This window comes from Panicum virgatum, chromosome 5N, assembly GCF_016808335.1.
Source record: "Panicum virgatum strain AP13 chromosome 5N, P.virgatum_v5, whole genome shotgun sequence".
Taxonomy (NCBI): Eukaryota; Viridiplantae; Streptophyta; class Magnoliopsida; order Poales; family Poaceae; genus Panicum; species Panicum virgatum.
Window position 1 is genome coordinate 6,733,583 of NC_053149.1, and position 16,697 is coordinate 6,750,279.

Below are 16,697 nucleotides of genomic sequence, written 5' to 3' on the forward strand. Positions count from 1 at the left end.
TATAACGATAAGAAATAAGAACTAAGAAATGCATTACATAATGTGAACCATCAAATTTTACATCATAATACAACGATAATGAAACACACATCACACATGCAGTGGCATGGAAGAACCCGTTGCAAACTACGGTAAACAGTTTCCGGACTAACCTAACATGCCTTAGGTAAATTAAAAAAAAACAGAACAAACACAACGATGCAGCATGTCAGTACCACTAGGTTAGTCCTAGTAGCCGTACTCGGAGTTTCTTGATCTGCACAATGTTGGATTTCATTTTGTGTCTTCTCCCGGATTTGAACAAGAATGGCCAGAGGCCACCCACGCTCTAGAGCTGCTTGCATGTACTTCTGCCAGTCATCAGTGTTGTGTATCATCATCAATTCCCATAATTCACTTTCTACCTCCCAATTAACAAGAGACTGGACAGTGATCACATGTGTCAACGGATCAACACGGAACCCACGCTGCAGCCACTTACATATGGAACCAAAACTCCTTTCCAGAGGTTTATCTATGCCGCTAGATGTGCACTTAAAGGCAGAAAGATCTACTCCATTTGGCCCATATATAACATTGTATTCACCATAAAATACTTGAAACTACATCTTGCTCGACATATCTGTATATCACATAATACTTATCAAGTTATACTCTTTACTTCACTACCTTATTCAATAATTCGTAAAAACTAAGTATGAAATTCAACTACAACGTATAAGTATTCATAACTACGTGATGACACTCAAATTCTATACTGCATATGCCAAATTCTATTCTAAATCATAATTAATTTATAAACACGTCTCTAATAGTACTGCAATTGTAATAATAAATGCGTAGTACTAATTTTCTAAACTAATTTACTACTACGTAACTACAAACTAAAGTATCATTAAACTCCTACTTAAATGGTTCTACTATACCACTAATTAAATTAAATTACTCACCCCTACTTAAATTACTCCTACTTAAATACGTAGTACTTAGATATAACAATATATAAACTAAATGTACTAACTTGCAGATCACAAGTGCTGAATCCGACAGGGCTTCGCCGCTTTCCTTCTCCTCACTCCTCTATTTTTTTCTGGATTTTTGGTGTAATTTTCGGACTCAAATGAGGAGGGAAGGGGAGAGTTGGATCTTATATAGGGGGGATTACCCCGGTCGCCCGAGGGGGGGGGGACAGCCCCCCTATCGCCCGCGCGGGGGGGGGGGGCAACAGGCCCCCCTGCCGCGCTCGTGGGCTGGGCCCATTGGTCGCCCGAGGGGGTGGCGACAGGCCCCCCTGTCGCCTGTGGGGGGGCGACAGACCCCCTTTTTTTTCCAGGTACCTCAGTTGCAATTTTAAAGAAAAAAATTACACTTAGGGCATGTCGCCATTGGGTGGGCGACCGAGGATATTTTTAAAATATTTCAAAACGGATATATATTTTTGAAATTTTTATTTTTAAAAAATATAAAAAAGAAAAAACGGCCTGCTGCGCCTACCCGGATCATTCCTGCGGGCGGCGGGCCGCGACCGCGGGTGCTGCTGGGCCGTGCGTGTCGCCCGTGCGGGTGCTCCTTGTGGCCCACCGAAAACGGCGAGAGATAAAGCGTCACGCTCACGCTAGCTGAAGGAATTCCACAGCTCCGGCGCCGCTCGATCGTTTCCCTCCCAGTTCTCCGCCAATTTCGAAATTATTTTCCTTCCCCCGTTCTCCACCGTCTCCGTCGCCGCGCTGCTCCGCCTCCTCGCCGCGGTCCGGGAACCATGCCGATCAAGTGGCAGGTCTGGACCCAGCCCGACGGCAGGCTCGTCTGGGTCCCCGCGACCGAGACGCCTCCCACCTCGCCCCCGGAGGCCCCGGCGACGGCGCGTCCGCCTGACCCTGCCCCTCCTCGTTCGCCGCCGCCCGACGGCGCGCCAATCGAAGGTTCGACTCCACATCCGTGTATACCCCTGCATTCGAGTTGGCCTCAATTATGGATGGGTTGCTAACCCCTGACCCTCTCTTCCCCGCCGTCAGAAAACCTAGGCGCGGACGGCGCCGACGGTGGCCGCTTGCCCTTAATGGCCAGCCTACTCCTCCAAGGTACCTGCCTTCTCTCCATACACGCGCGTGCGCGCCCGTTGTTCTGTGTCTTTGTGTGTGTTTGCCGCTTGCCGCGTGGAGCGGTGCGGCGTCTGACTGGGTGGTGGCCGCCTGTTTCCCTTGATGGGATCCGCAGCGCTGGACAAGTTGACTGAAGGAAATGGGAAGGATGCACTGACTGAGGGTGTCAACACGGGTGGATTGTTCTCCACTGGGTCGGGGAGGTTGGTGGCCGTCAGCGAGAGGGCCATAAGGAGAGCCAGTGCTTTGGTCGGTGAGGAGATGGAGGAGGCTACTAACAGTAACAGGAAGAGAAGTAAGAGCTTTTGCACCTGAATGCAGTTTGATTTGATTGAATTGGTGTGTATTATTGGATATTTGGTTGCTTGGAACTGACACTGTTTATGTTCACTTCTCTGTGCCTTCAAAGAGGTGACGAGTTTGTCAATTGCAGAGCAACCATTTGGTGATGATGCCGGTCTACAGGGTGAACAGACAAACTTAGATGTTCCATTGGGAGGTTAGATTTGTTTTGCCTTTTCTGTTCTGAAGATTAGATTGGACATTGCAACTAGAGATAAAGGGTGCAAGTTTTGATAACTTTTATGAAATTATGTGATTCCGTATTGATATAGTGTAATGTGAAATTTAGGTGGTGCACATAAAGATAACTTGCTCCCCATGTTCCAAACTGGATCAGGCAAAATAGTCCCGCTCAGCAAGGACTCGGTTCAGAAGTCAAGAGCTGTTTTAGAAGGTAGGAAGTGCTTTCTTATTTCGCATGTGATGATTTGATGGCATTTAGTATCCCTCTGTGGTTTATGTTTGTTTTATATTGTGTACTAGGCAAACATGTCATTAATTACAAAATACCTTTCTCTTGTTTTAAGAAAATGTTGAGAATGCTGCTGGTGCCAGACAACCAATGTTCCATACTGGTACAGGTAGATCGGTCCTAGTCAGCAAGAGCTCCATTGATAAGGCGAGAGCTGTTTTAGAGGGTCAAACAGTCGCAAATGAAGGTAGTTGATCCTAATAAGAATCTATATTAAGAAGTGTTGGAGATTTTTCTGAATGATTCCAGACATGCCTTATTTTGTGATTAACGAGCACTATTGCTGGAGATGCAGGAGGCATGGAACAGTTTCCAATGTTCCAAACTGGTTCAGGTAGAGCTGTATCAATCAGTATGGCATCTGTACAGAAAGCTAAGGCTGTGCTAGATGAAAATAATGTATATACCGGTAAAGTTGGTTATTGTACTGTTCACATTTATTATAAACCATTTACCTAATTACTTCGGAATGGGCGCTGTTAGAGTATATTGGATTATCTCCATATATGGTAGATTAGGATTGTGTATCCCGACTTGCCTTATCTCTAAGGGAGACTTCTTGCCCTCTAAGCAATGTACTCCTATATAATCCGCCCATGAGGCTCAGCAATACAATCATCCATCCCATTATACACCAATTCCATCTTCCTACATGGTATCACAAGTTTAGGGTTTCAGATCCTAGGCAACCTTCCGCTGCCCTAATCCTAGCGCCGCCGGCGCCCCTCCTCTCGCGCCGCTGCCTTCCCCCTGTTTCCCACGGCGCCCCTCCAGGGCGCCCCCTCGCCGGCCTTCTAGCGCGCCCCCGGGGAGGTCGCCCATGACCTCCACCGGGGGCAGCGCCCTCCATCGCGGCGGATCGAGTTAATCCGCCGCCTTTAGAGGCTCCGGTAGCAGCACATCGTCACGTACCTCGCCATCCGCCATGGAAACCGTCGACGGCGACCTCGACCAGCGCTGCCGTGGTGGTAGCTGCAGTCAACCGTGGCGCACGCGTCCTTCCCTGCACTGCCGTGGTGGCAGATCGGGCTTCCGCGCGCGCCCTCCACCAGTCGTCGACAGGTCCCGTGGCAGCGCCGACCCTCCATCCCGTCGATCCCGGCGGGGATCCGCGGCCGTGGAGCCACCCGGCACCAACCTGGCGGACTCCGCTTGCGCCCGTCGGGCACCGCGCCGCCCGCCAATTCGTAATCTTGCCTTATCTCTAAGGGAGGCTTCTTTCCCCCTAAGCAATGTACTCCTATATAATCCGCCCATGAGGCTCAGCAATACAATCATCCATCCCATTATACACCAATTCCATCTTCCCACAGGCGCTTCTGTGACATGATACAATTCGTCTATTTTTAGGGAATGTTGAGGGTCCTGGTTACCCCGATCAGTCTCTGATATTTGAAATTGGTTCTGGAAGACCAGTCTTGATCAGTGAAAGATCCATTGAGAGATCTAGGTCTGTGCTGATGGATGAAGGTGTTCAAAATACGGGTAAGATATTAAAATTGGACTACATGTATTTGCAGCTTTTAAAATTCAATCTTGACAATAATTGTTACTTCTTTGTGTGAAGGACAACGGGATACTGGCGACCGGCTCCCAATTTTCCAAACAGGAACGGGAAGGCCTGTTGCTGTAAAGCATGGCTCTATTAAAAAGGCAAAGGCAGTTTTAGAGGATGGAGATGTTAAAAGAAGTGGTAAAAACACTCATACAAACTTAATTTCTTTCTTTACTACTCAATGCCCAAATTCATTAATTTTGCTTCCTATGTGAGATTCAGGAAATGGAGACGACATTTGTGCTACATCTTTCCAATTTGAAACCCCGACGTCTGTTTTGATGAGTAGCAGTTTGATTATGAACGACAGAACTGTTACACCAAAGGAAAATACTTCAGTGCAAGGTATATATACCTTTTCCGACTTCACTGTGAAAACCTCTCTTTTGTGCCATTGTGTGTGCATCTATTCAATTTATTAACAGTATTACAAAAATGCCACTATTTATACATGTTAGATGTTTCTCACTTGATAATCTGTTTCCGTGCAGAAAAATGTTACGAGGGTGACGGGCACTTGCCATTGTTCCAGACTGGGTTAGGGAGGTCAGTTACAGTAAGTAAGAGCTCAATTAAAAGGGCAAGTGCAATTCTGGAGCCAAGGAACATTGCAAAAGAATTGGAAGGTACATCATGCTCAAAACATCACATATCATCATTTTGTAATTGCCGTGCACATGTATCTTTTTTTACCTGACAAACATGTTTTCTACTGTGATTTCCTCAGATGAAGCTCATCTAAATGATGTTTGTGCCACCTCGATAATTAAAACTGGACTTGGAAAGTCCGTCTTAAGCGAGAACTCAAAGGAGAATGCACAAGTTGTCTCAGAGGCTGTAAAAAGAGGTACATTTATGTTCTAAATTAAGAGTATCTTTCTCTTGGATTTTACAGTTGCTACAGATGGCTTTTGTGTAGCCTGCTAAATACTGATGTCTTGTGCAAACCAGTAAATAGTGACATTGGGGATGGCTTTGCTGAAACCCCAATGTTCCAGGCTGGAATACAACAGTTTTCACCTGAGAATGGAAGTTCAAGACATAGGGCCACCCTCTTGGAGAAAGGCAAATTAGCAACAAAAGGTATCTCTTGAAATACTGAGTTACACTGTAAGGCTTTTTATACAGCTGATTTTATTATAACTTTACACATTCAATTCCTTTGTTGACTTTTAAACTTTTGTTTACAACATTATTTTTGAAAGTTTATGAAGACTGTGGAAATTCATTGCCAATGTTTCAAACTGGCTCCGGAAAATCGGTCTTGGTCAGTGAAAGCTCAGTGCGGAAGGCAAGGGCTGTTTTGGAGGATGAAGGTGATGTAAACCGAGGTATTTACTATTTAGCATGCATATCATACTTTCCAGGCTACTTTACTGTGCAGTAACTGATATTTCATATTCAGTAACCTCATTTCTGACTTTTTCTTCTGTAGCATAGGTTAGTACTCCCTCTATTAAAAAATATATACAAGGAATATTTTTTATGTTTGCTGTTTAAAGTTAGATTTGTAAAAGCTATATATTGTGAGAGCATTTTGAGATGTGAACCTAGTTGTACTATACACCAAACATACTTCTTAATTTTACTAATTGTAGGTAAAAGTATCCAAAGTTTGACTTTCCCCAGAACAAAATAGGTATTGTATTTTTGAATTGAGGGGTTACAATTTAAGAAAGTTATAATTTTATAATGGCAATTCTGATGAGAACTCTAGCCACGTAGTTACCGTTTAGATGCACAAATTTTAAAAGTCAATTAAAAAAGATCAGACAGAGTATAGAACTAGAGTATATCGACAAAGAATATTTTCATAATGCACACCTCATCACCATTATGATAAGATATCATCATGGTTAAATCTGAGGTCATATTATTTCTTTTTAGTTTTGAAAATTAAGCTAGCAAACACAATTTACAAAACTGCTACCAATGAATCACCAGTTTTCTGGTTGCCGCTCGACCTGGTGGTTAGCAGCGTGTGGTGGTAGTTGTGGTCGCCTTATGTTTAGTACAGGCGCATTTGTAACTTAACCCCAGGTTGCCTGTGGGGGGGGGGGGGTTGTGTTTGTATGGCTATTTTAGCTTTTCTATTTCTGTCTTAATGCAATGATACACAACTCTCCTGCGTATTCAAGAAAAAAAGAATCACCAGTTTTTCTAGTTACCATAAAAAGAAGAAAGAAAAAATGTTCCATCTGTGTCTTTTTTCTCGAATACGCAGGAGAGCTGCGTATCATTGTATTGATAGAAGAAGAAAAGAGTCTTACATAGACCCGACACCCCCCCCCACACACACTCACATACTGAAAAAAAGAGGAACTAATCACCCGTTACACAAGAAAGAGCGACCACATTTAGGTGACAGCTAGCTAACCTACACCCTGAATAGAGAGCAGGGTGAGGCCCCTAGCACCTGCTAAGCGCCACAGCCGTGCTTCATCCATAGCCAAAGATAGAACAGTAGTTACATTTGGGACCGCCCCATTGAAGATGCAATCATTCCGGTGCTTCCAAACACTCCAGGCGCCGAGAATAACCAGGGGGTTTAACCCCTTCCGCATGTCACCCACAGCTGAAGCTTCCACCTTCTCCCACCAGTTGTCAAAGGAAACATCCTGAGGTTGTGGAGTGAGTGGGGAGAGACCGAACCGTCGAAGAAGAGAGAACCAGAATTGTCTAGTGAAGACGCATCCAACAAGTGCTGGATGTTCTCCTCTTGATCACAGAAAGGACATCTGGCCGGGTGGGGGAGACCTCGCCGAGCAAGTCTATCCGCCGTCCAGCATCGGTTGTGGGCTACCAACCACATGAAGAAACGACACTTGGGAGGAGCCCAAGATTTCCAGATCCTATGGGCAGGACCAAAAAACGTAGCACCTTGGAAGAGAGCATCATACGTTGACTTTGCGGAGTATTCTCCTGTAGTAGATAATCTCCAAATATGTTTATCAGGAGTTCCTTCCTGCAGTTGCACCGGGATAAGGAGGTCCCAAATCTTAAGGAATTCCACTAGAGCTTCAACTGAGATTGCCCCTTGGATATCCTCTACCCAGCTTGCATTGGAGAGAGCCTCACTCACTGTTCGCCTACTTGATCTTCTTTTAGCGACTAAGGCATATACCCGAGGTGCAAGGTCTCGAATACTTTGGCCATCCAGCCACTTGTCCCTCCAAAATAGAGTGTTAGACCCATCTCCAACTTCAGTAATAACAGCCATGGAAATAAGGCATTCAACTTCCTTGCTGACCTGAAGGGGCAGGTTTGCCCAAGACTTGTTTGGCTCGGATTTCCTAAGCCAAGGCCATCTTGCTCTAAGTGCACAGCTCAGTCTTTTCAGATCAGAGATTCCCAGTCCTCCTAGTTCACGCCTACAAACCTTAGGCCAAGCAATGAGGCAATGACCACCCTTTGCATCCTTCCGTCCTCTCCAGAGAAATGCCCTTCTGATCTTGTCAATGGCTTTTATTGCCCAAGGCGGCAGATCCGTCGCCATAGCCACATAAACCAGCATAGCGGTCAGGACAAATTGAACCTGCACCACTCTTCCTGCTCGGGTCATCAAGTCAGCCTTCCAGCCCGGCAATTGATCTGCTATTTTATCAATAATAGGCTGAAACTGTTCCTTGGTCAACTTTTTGATGGATAATGGCAGTCCAAGGTACTTGCACGGGAAATTCAGCACTTCACAAGGAAGCAGATTCTGTAAGGTAGCCAGGTCATCATTAGAGCATTGAATTGGCAACACATTGCTTTTTTGCACATTAGTCTTTAGCCCAGATGCATCCCCAAAGAGATTAAGTAGTTGCAAGGTCAGATTGATATCTGATGCCACTGGACGGAGGAAAATGGCCACATCATCAGCATAAAGTGAAATTCTGTGTTGAATTGGCCGTGTGGACAATGGTTGCAGCAAACCAGCTTCTGAAGCTCTTGTTACCATCCAATTCAGCACATCCATAACTAAAATAAATAGCATTGGAAAGAGAGGATCCCCTTGACGCAGCCCTCGCTTGTGCTGTATGAACTCCCCAGGAATGCCATTCAGTAGGACTTGAGTAGATGAAGAGGCCAGAAGCCCACAGATCAGATCACACCACCTTGATCCAAAGCCAAGCTTTCGAAGCACCTCCAATAAAAAAGGCCACGAGACAGAGTCGAATGCTTTGGTGATGTCCAATTTAAGGAGGATTCTAGGCTGTTTTTGAATATGTAAGAACTTCACAGTTTGCTGAACCAACATGAAATTGTCCTGGATGAACCGTTTTTTGATGAAGGCACTTTGGTTTGGTGAGACCATTGCATCCAAGCGACTGGCCAATCTATTAGCAAGGATTTTAGTTACCAATTTAGCGAAACTGTGCACCAAACTTATGGGCCGGAAGTCCTTTACTTGCTCTGCCTCAGATTTCTTAGGGATCAAGGTGATATATGCTAAATTTAGCAGCCACAGGTTCCTGAAATTTCTTCCCCAAATTGTGTGCAAGGCTGCCATGACATCTTCCTTAATTATTGGCCAACAAGACTTATAGAACCTGCCCGTAAAACCATCAGGTCCCGGGGCCTTATCCGATGGTAAATTCTTGATGATATGCCACACCTCTTCTTCTGTAAATGGCATATCTAAAGCTTCTAGATCATGGCTCGGTAAAGCAAGGTGATCCAAGTTGATAGACCGTTCCCTATCGCAATCCCATCTTTGTCATAATCTATTTCTTCAGTTATGCAAATCATTCATTCTGCCATGCTCATTTAGAGTGGTGACATTGATGAAGATGTTAGGCATAGAATCTCAGCTGGCTGGTTGAAATGACGTCAAGCTTCTGGTGTCCTCTGTGACAGAAGGGTGCCACAAAAGCTAAAAGGTAAGTTCTATAAGACAGTGATTCGCCCGGCGATATTATACGGTGCTGAATGTTGGCCTACAAAAAGGTGACATGTCCAGCAACTGAGTGTAGCAGAGATGCGGATGTTACGGTGGTTTTGCGGGCACACAAGGAGGGATAGAGTCCGGAACGAAACTATTCGGGAAAGGGTAGGGGTGGCACCAATTGAGGAGAAACTTACCCAACATCGGTTGAGATGGTTTGGACATGTCCAACGGAGGCCTCCGGAGGCGCCGGTGCGTAGTGGGGTGCTAAAGCGTGTTGATAAGGTAAAGAGGGGTAGAGGTAGACCTAAACTGACTTGGGACGAGTCGGTTAAGAGAGACCTTAAAGATTGAGATATCTCTGAGGAGTTAGCTTTGGATAGGAGCGCTTGGAGACTAGCTATCAACGTGCCTGAACCTTGACCTTTGTGTATTTTGGGTTTCATCTCTAGTCTACCCCAACTCGCTTGGGACAAAATGCTATGTTGTTGTTGTTGTTGTTGTACTTCACTATTTAGACAGTTGCACCATCCTTATTATAAAGGTCCAAATTGAAATGTATGATGTATGATCAAATTTCAAGTTCGTGACATGATCAGTTGGCAGTTAAATCAATTACTGAACTGCTGATATAGTTCTATGGCAAGATGATGATGCGTTGATTAATAAAAAACGTGTTCTGGGAGTATGTGTGCATTTTCCCTTTATTATTGCTGATCTGAGTTGTTCTTGTCAGAGAACTGCAAGTTGGTTAAAATGGACAAAAAGTTTCCAGTCTTCACTTCACCTCTCAAGACAAGCTGTGCAAGAACTGTAAATGTATCTTCAGCTGGTGTTTCTCGAGCTGCTACCTTATTGGGCTTGGAGGAGGATACCCTTTCAACACAATTTTTTGGACATGTGGGCGATAAGTTAGGAACGAAGATAACTGTTAAGCTGGAAAATCCAGAACGAATGCTTGATGTTACATCCGTACATGCAATTTCTGGTGGCCCTCATAAAGGTTTTTGTCCAACAGAAGAACCCATAGTTATAGAAAGTCATCAGCAGTTCGGATTTTCTAAAACTACCTCTGATACTGGTGGGCATTCTATCAGGTTCAGCACTGCTAGTGGCCGATCAATGGCTATTTCTACTGATGCACTACAGCGTGCAAAAAGCCTTTTGAGCGATTCAGGTTCAGAGGTTTCACCAAATGATTCAGTAGGCTGCTCTCTGGCATCAGCTAAAGAGAAGCAACCAGATTCAACTATTTCTCCAAAAGGAGATGAATCTAACTTATTGCACGGGACTAAAGCAATTGGATATGCTGTACCTGATATCCCTGTAACTAAAGGAAATGCTAATAAGTTTCATATGGGGAGGCAATATCTCTCAATCAATGAAATTCCAAAGGTCCCGAAGCTTCCCAGATATTTATCCGAAGGTGACAACGCAATTGACACCAAAGACAAGACCCAGAGGCACCATATGCCAGCTGGACCTTTGGTTGACATCACTAACTACATGGCTACTGGTTCTGGAAAAAATACTGACCACTTTGCTAATGGAAAGAGAGTAATCGGAGGAAGAAACTCCATATCTCCATTCAAACGACCCCGTTCTTCCAGGTCCTTTGATTTGCATCCTGTCTAGCAGTTGTATACTCCTTGATGTCATGCTTCTGATACATCCTTGATAAAACTGGCTAGGTTCATCACACCAATAAAAAGCAACAAACTTTCTTCTGCTGGTAAGCTGATAGTGATATGTAGTTAAGCACATTTTCGAGATTCATTCCTACTTGATGGGCTGGACTGTTGTTCACAGGAGAATCCAAAGTAGCATCAACTCAGATCATCCCCTGTAGGACAAAGCTGTCTGCTCGTTATCCTTTCCAACATCAAAGGAAAAGCTGCAAAGAATATTTTGGTGGTCCTCCTCGCTTCCTACAGGTGTTGTATCCTTGTTTCATTCCTGCAGGTGTGTCGTTTCCTCACTTTATTAACTACGAATCTTTCTTGTGACCAGATTGAACATGTAACTGATGACGTGAAGCTCATGGATGCAAAAAGAGCTGAGAAGTTTAAATTTCAGCATATGGGTACTGGAGCAGAAGATTTTCAGAAGATGCTGCTCACATGTGGTGCTTCAATATCATATGCAACTAAAGAGTAAAGATCGTTCTTGGATGTCATGCTCCATTATTTCATGCTGATGATACAAGATTGACCCTTCCGGGTCGTTTGAATTTTGGGATAGAAAAGATTGAAGGGTTCAACTCACTAGAAAAGAAAAATTCACAAGTCAAAATAAATGCTATGTTAGCTTAACTAACTTGATACTTGATACGGTGCTTTTTCTCAGTAAATGATGAAACAAATGTTTGATCATTAACTTTCCAGTTTATTTTGTTTCTAGTTAGGTTTAATTGATGAATTTTTTATGGACCTGTATATCTAATTCTTCCTTTTCTTTTGTTTCATTTCGGTCATGCTAGGATTAATATATACTGACCTAGATGTCCTACTTGCTGGATGGCAATAAAATTATGAGAATGTTTAGACATCCTGGATATCAAGTCACTTTTGATTTTCTTGTTTTAGATGGGTCAGTAATCACTATAAATGGATTGTGTGGAAACTTGCTTCACTGGAGAGATGCTACCCAACTAGAGCTGCTGGTAAATTCTTGACGGTTGACAATGTTTTTGAGGAGCTTAAGTACCGGTGAGATGATAGCATGCCATCTATTTATCGATTTCAATTGTATGGACACATCTCATTTTGTACATGAAATTTCATGGATTTTAGGTATGATAGGGAAGTGAACCATGGCCACCGGTCAGCAATAAAAAAGATTTTAGAAGGGAATGCCTCACCATCTTTGATGATGGTCCTGTGCATTTCAGCTATTTACTCTTGTCCTGACCAAAGCGACAATAAGTTGGAGGTTGACAAGATAGATAATAATGAAGACAGCAATGGCAATAAAAGCTTGTCAGCCTCTAATAGAAATAGAAACATGTCTGCAAAAATTGAATTAACTGATGGATGGTATGTTGTTGTGCTCACTCTATTGCATTGCTTTCAAACTGAAAGACATCAACAATTTCCAGTGTCTACATCTTCGCAGGTATTCACTTGACGCATCGTTAGATATGGCACTTTCAGAACAACTACAAAAAAGAAAGCTTTTCTTAGGACAGAAGCTTCGGGTACTATGCTATTTTCACTTCTCATGGGGACATGGCTATAATTAATTACTAACTTCTAATGTGTTTGATCTAATAATATGCATTCCACCTTGGCAGATATGGGGAGCTTCTTTATGTGGTTGGTCTGGGCCTGTGTCATTTCATGAGGTTTGCCTGATCCCCTGATCCATAAATTAGCCGTGAATAAGGACTAACATGTAATTATATATCTTTGTTGGCGCCATCATATTTTCAGGCATCTGGTACTGTCAAATTAATGGTCCACATAAATGGCACCTATCGTGCAAGATGGAATGAGACTTTGGGATTCTGTATGTGCCTGTTCTACCCATTCTTTTTAAAGAACAATATATCATTATGATTGCTTGTAACTGAATATTTGCACTCCGCATTCTGCTTATCCCTTATCAAACAGTCCTACTCTCTTTGATAACCATTCATACATATCAGGCAAGCATGCTGGACTCCCACTGGCATTCAAGTGCATAAAAGCTTCCGGTGGTAGAGTTCCTAGGACACTGGTTGGAATCACAAGGATATATCCTGTTCTCTTCCGGGAAAGGTATAGGACTGGATGCAAGCTAAGCACGCCACAATTGTCAGAAAAAGAACTGGGTCCAGGTGGGCTTTCTAACTCTCAATTGTGTACTTCAGGTTGCCTGATGGTCGTTCTATTGTGAGATCTGAAAGGATGGAAAGAAAGGCGCTGCAACTGTACCACCAGAGGTACTTGGTTATGTGACTGGTAAACAATATAAATGAATGCACTGAACGTCACAACTCCTCTAATAGCAGTAGATTAACTATACAAATATCGGAGCACCCTTACAATCAGTGATACTTGTTCGTCATGAGATGGAATGTCTGGCATGAATATTTATTGTTCAGTTTTGAACACATGATTTGACATATGAGGACTATGAAGTTATATTCTCTAAATGTACTTGTGCTTATCATCTACCTCTGCCCCTCATCCTGGTAGCTCAGGACAGGGTTCTCACCTACCATTGCCTTTTTGTGCAATTAAGACCACAGTTGACCTCTTAATATCTAATTAATTGTTTACCTCTGCTCATCCTGGTAGCTCAGGACAGTGTTCTCACCTACCATTGCCTTTTTGTGCAATTAAGACCACAGTTGACTTCTTAATATCTATTTAATTGTTTGTTAGATTAGTTAAGGTGCGCACTACTAATAATTCATGAACACTACTGAATTTGTTTATCTGAACAGAGGTTTTCCCTGATAACCAGTAGACAAGTATGTTGGGGGAGCTATGTTGCAAAATGCACTTGCAAACATTTTGCTTCCCAACAAGTGGCACCTTATAAATGTACACATGCACTCGTGCGTGTTGCCTGTTGGCACCATTGAATTTTCATGCAACATTCTCTAGTGTAGAAATTTGCTTTATTATGTCTAGATTGCTGCATAGAATTAGTTAAAATTCATTCCGACTAGAGCCTTGAAGTTCTTGGATCAAAGTTGGTTTCAATTTTATTGTTCCTTTTTTTTAAAAAAAAAAACTGTCCCCTTTTAGTGCCATTGCAGTAACATTTACTGTTCCTTGTAGAGTATCTATGATTGCAGAAGATATTATGTTTGAACAACAAGAAAACTGTGACAGTACAGATGATAACGAGGAAGGGGCTGAAATTTGCAAAATGCTAGAGCGTGCTGCTGAACCTGAAGTTATAATGGCAGGCATGACCTCAGAGCAGTTGATGCACTTCTCATCTTATAAAGAAAAACAGAAGGTAAGTAGATCTGGCTTCTGTTAGTTCATATTTATATGGAAAGTTGCCCATGCTATACTGTTATGCTGCAGGAGATTATGCAAAATGAAGTAGCTAAGAAGGTTCAAAAGGTCCTTGAAGTTGCTGACCTTAGTTCAAGAGATGTTACACCATTTTTGAAAGTGAGGGTGATGGGGCTTGTCAGTAAACTTTCTGCTTCAACATCCAGTAACAAGGGCGGGCTAATAACAATTTGGAACCCTACTGAGATGCAGGTATGGCACAATCATCTGCAGTGTATAAGTGCGGCAAACATGTTATTCGAAAAGGGGAGACAGGATTTTTGGTGAAAAACATTAAAGCGTCATCATTTCTATTGACAGAAAGCCAATCTTGTGGAGGGACAAATTTATTCTGTTACAGGATTGATGCCTTCGAATAATTGTACTGAAATCCTCTACTTGCATGGTAGAGGATCATCTACAACATGGAAGCCCTTAGCATCAACTCAGACTACAGATTTTGAGTAAGAAACATGGCTGCACTCCGGTTACATTGCATTGCATCATTTAATCTTAACCACATTTCTTGTTCCAGACCATTCTTCACCCCTCGTAAAGCCATTGAACTGTCAAAGTTTGGTGAGGTGCCACTTTCAAGGTCAGTCTAAGCCCAAATTTAACCTTCTGGATCTTCTCCCTGCACCAATGAACCTTTTGAATAATCCCTGTTTATTTCAGTGAATTTGACATTGCAGGTTTTATTTTATATGTTGGCAATATGTATTTATGTAACAACCAGAAAAGGCAGTGGCTCTTTATAACAGATGGATCTAAATTTATCTCCGAACAAAAGTCCGAAGAGCAAGATTGTCTTCTAGCAGTTATTTTTTCTTCCCCAACCACTGGCGAAGACTCTGCATTGTTTAGTAATACCCTCTCTGGAAACACAGTATGTGATATTTTGATTGTGGTTTCTGTATCTTATTTTGAAACCCCTAAATTGAACACCTACATTTAAGGTCATCTGCAGTAGTTATTTAGTTATTACATCTATTCAGCGTTCTCTCTTTCAAAAACAGCGTAGCTTTAGCTTAATTCTAGATCTGTTGCTCAGGTTGGTTTTAGTAATCTGGTCAAGCGACAGAAAAACCAGCTGAGGCACATATGGGTAGCTGATGCAACAGAGAGCTCTACCTACACTCTTTCTCATGAGATTCCTAGAAAATCTCACCTAAAAGAAGCTGCAGCTTCTGCTGAGAGATGGGCTTCAAGATCTTGTCATGTAAGTTTCTACTCCTTACAAAGACCACAGTTAGGTGCTACATTTTCTGACGATCCCAGTGTCACTCATTGTTTTGCCACAACGTGAATGGCAATTGCAGAAAATTCAAGAGCTAAAACAAAGGGTTTTATGTATAGTTGGTGACAGTGGTGGCTGAGTTATAATAAACGCTGCTGCCTGCTGTTTTTTTTGGAAATGATGCAAGAATTTGTTTGGGGGGTTTATAGCTATGTCAATATTTCTCACTGGTGGTAGTCACTGCTGGTTGGAGGCAATGTGTTACAGTACTGAACCAAGATGAAGCTTATTCCAGTGGAATGTTCATGGCCAGTGGGAAGAGAACAGGGTTGGAGAAGTGTAACGACCTAGCCCCAATGGTGATATTTCAGCTTATGTGTTACTTGGGCTATCAAATGACCACCCCTCATCTTCCTACACAAACTCAGGCTGGCCTCTTAACAATTGGCTCAAGCTCCACCACTGCTGATGGACAAGATAATGAACAACTACGATGCGGGGGCAAGTGACAAGGAGAGAGATTTCTTCACAGAAGGTGAAGTGATTTAACCATATCGCTTGTAGATCTCTATAAGTCATGATGTGCTGTGATGTACCACCACAAGATCAACAACTACTGCACATAACATGCACAAATTTCATAAGTTACATGGTTGTAACCACTTGTATTTTTGCACTTACAGGGCTTGCCATCGGGGGCTGGACATATCAGAGAAGTAACCAACCAGAGGAATCTCATGGGAGCTTTATGCAGCTCTCCCGGTTCAACACTCAGCAGGCTGCTGTGATCCGTGGGACCTTGGGCTGCCAAGTTTTTATGCTGCTTAGGCTTACATGAGCACCGCATTTTAAGCGAGTTGCCTAACCAGGCTCTCTTATTATTGTAATGATGTGCAGATACCTATATAATTTGATAAAAAGTTGTATAGCTGCATCAACTCTCCGATGCTATTGGAGTATTGGACCATCGGGTCCCATTTCCTCTGCATGACGCATGACGCATGTATCTGTTGTGGACTTTTGGTGTAATTGCCTGGTCTTGCTTGTTCCAAATTCCTACTGAAAACATATGTTGTTTTAGCTTCTCAATTTCTTTTAAGATAGACGTAATTCTATCTTCTC

At 43.0% G+C, this 16,697-nt stretch overlaps 1 protein-coding gene across 12 annotated transcripts; it reads left to right on the plus strand.

Annotated features, from left to right (window-relative positions):
- Positions 1-1,646: 1,646 nt before the first annotated feature.
- Positions 1,647-16,674, plus strand: LOC120673967 (protein BREAST CANCER SUSCEPTIBILITY 2 homolog A-like). 12 transcript variants are annotated; one of them, XM_039955017.1, is made up of 34 exons: positions 1,647-1,922; positions 2,016-2,081; positions 2,218-2,397; positions 2,512-2,601; positions 2,734-2,838; positions 2,972-3,103; positions 3,203-3,325; positions 4,267-4,401; positions 4,484-4,609; positions 4,694-4,816; positions 4,963-5,097; positions 5,199-5,318; positions 5,423-5,554; positions 5,677-5,802; positions 10,078-10,951; positions 11,033-11,073; positions 11,151-11,275; positions 11,352-11,494; positions 11,927-12,049; positions 12,134-12,376; positions 12,456-12,537; positions 12,634-12,684; positions 12,773-12,848; positions 12,988-13,099; positions 13,192-13,263; positions 14,111-14,294; positions 14,366-14,548; positions 14,657-14,799; positions 14,871-14,933; positions 15,014-15,224; positions 15,390-15,557; positions 15,658-15,914; positions 16,004-16,110; positions 16,259-16,674. In XM_039955017.1, the coding sequence occupies exons 1-32, from the start codon at positions 1,760-1,762 to the stop codon at positions 15,712-15,714; spliced, it is 4,707 nt and encodes a 1,568-aa protein (XP_039810951.1). In that variant the 5' UTR covers positions 1,647-1,759; the 3' UTR covers positions 15,715-15,914; positions 16,004-16,110; positions 16,259-16,674. The 12 variants fall into 12 exon arrangements, with proteins under 12 accessions (XP_039810951.1, XP_039810950.1, XP_039810953.1 ...); XM_039955016.1 differs by having other exon boundaries at positions 15,658-16,110; XM_039955019.1 differs by having other exon boundaries at positions 5,677-5,787; positions 15,658-16,110.
- The last annotated feature ends 23 nt before the right edge of the window (positions 16,675-16,697 follow it).

Coding starts and splice junctions, on each gene's coding strand:
- LOC120673967 (XM_039955016.1), top strand. CDS start 1,760: ATGCCGATCAAGTGGCAGGTCTGGACCCAGCCCGACGGCAGGCTCGTC. Junction 10,952..11,032: donor AAACGACCCCGTTCTTCCAG/GTCCTTTGATTT, acceptor AAAACTGGCTAG/GTTCATCACACCAATAAAAA. Junction 12,685..12,772: donor GGCCTGTGTCATTTCATGAG/GTTTGCCTGATC, acceptor TCATATTTTCAG/GCATCTGGTACTGTCAAATT.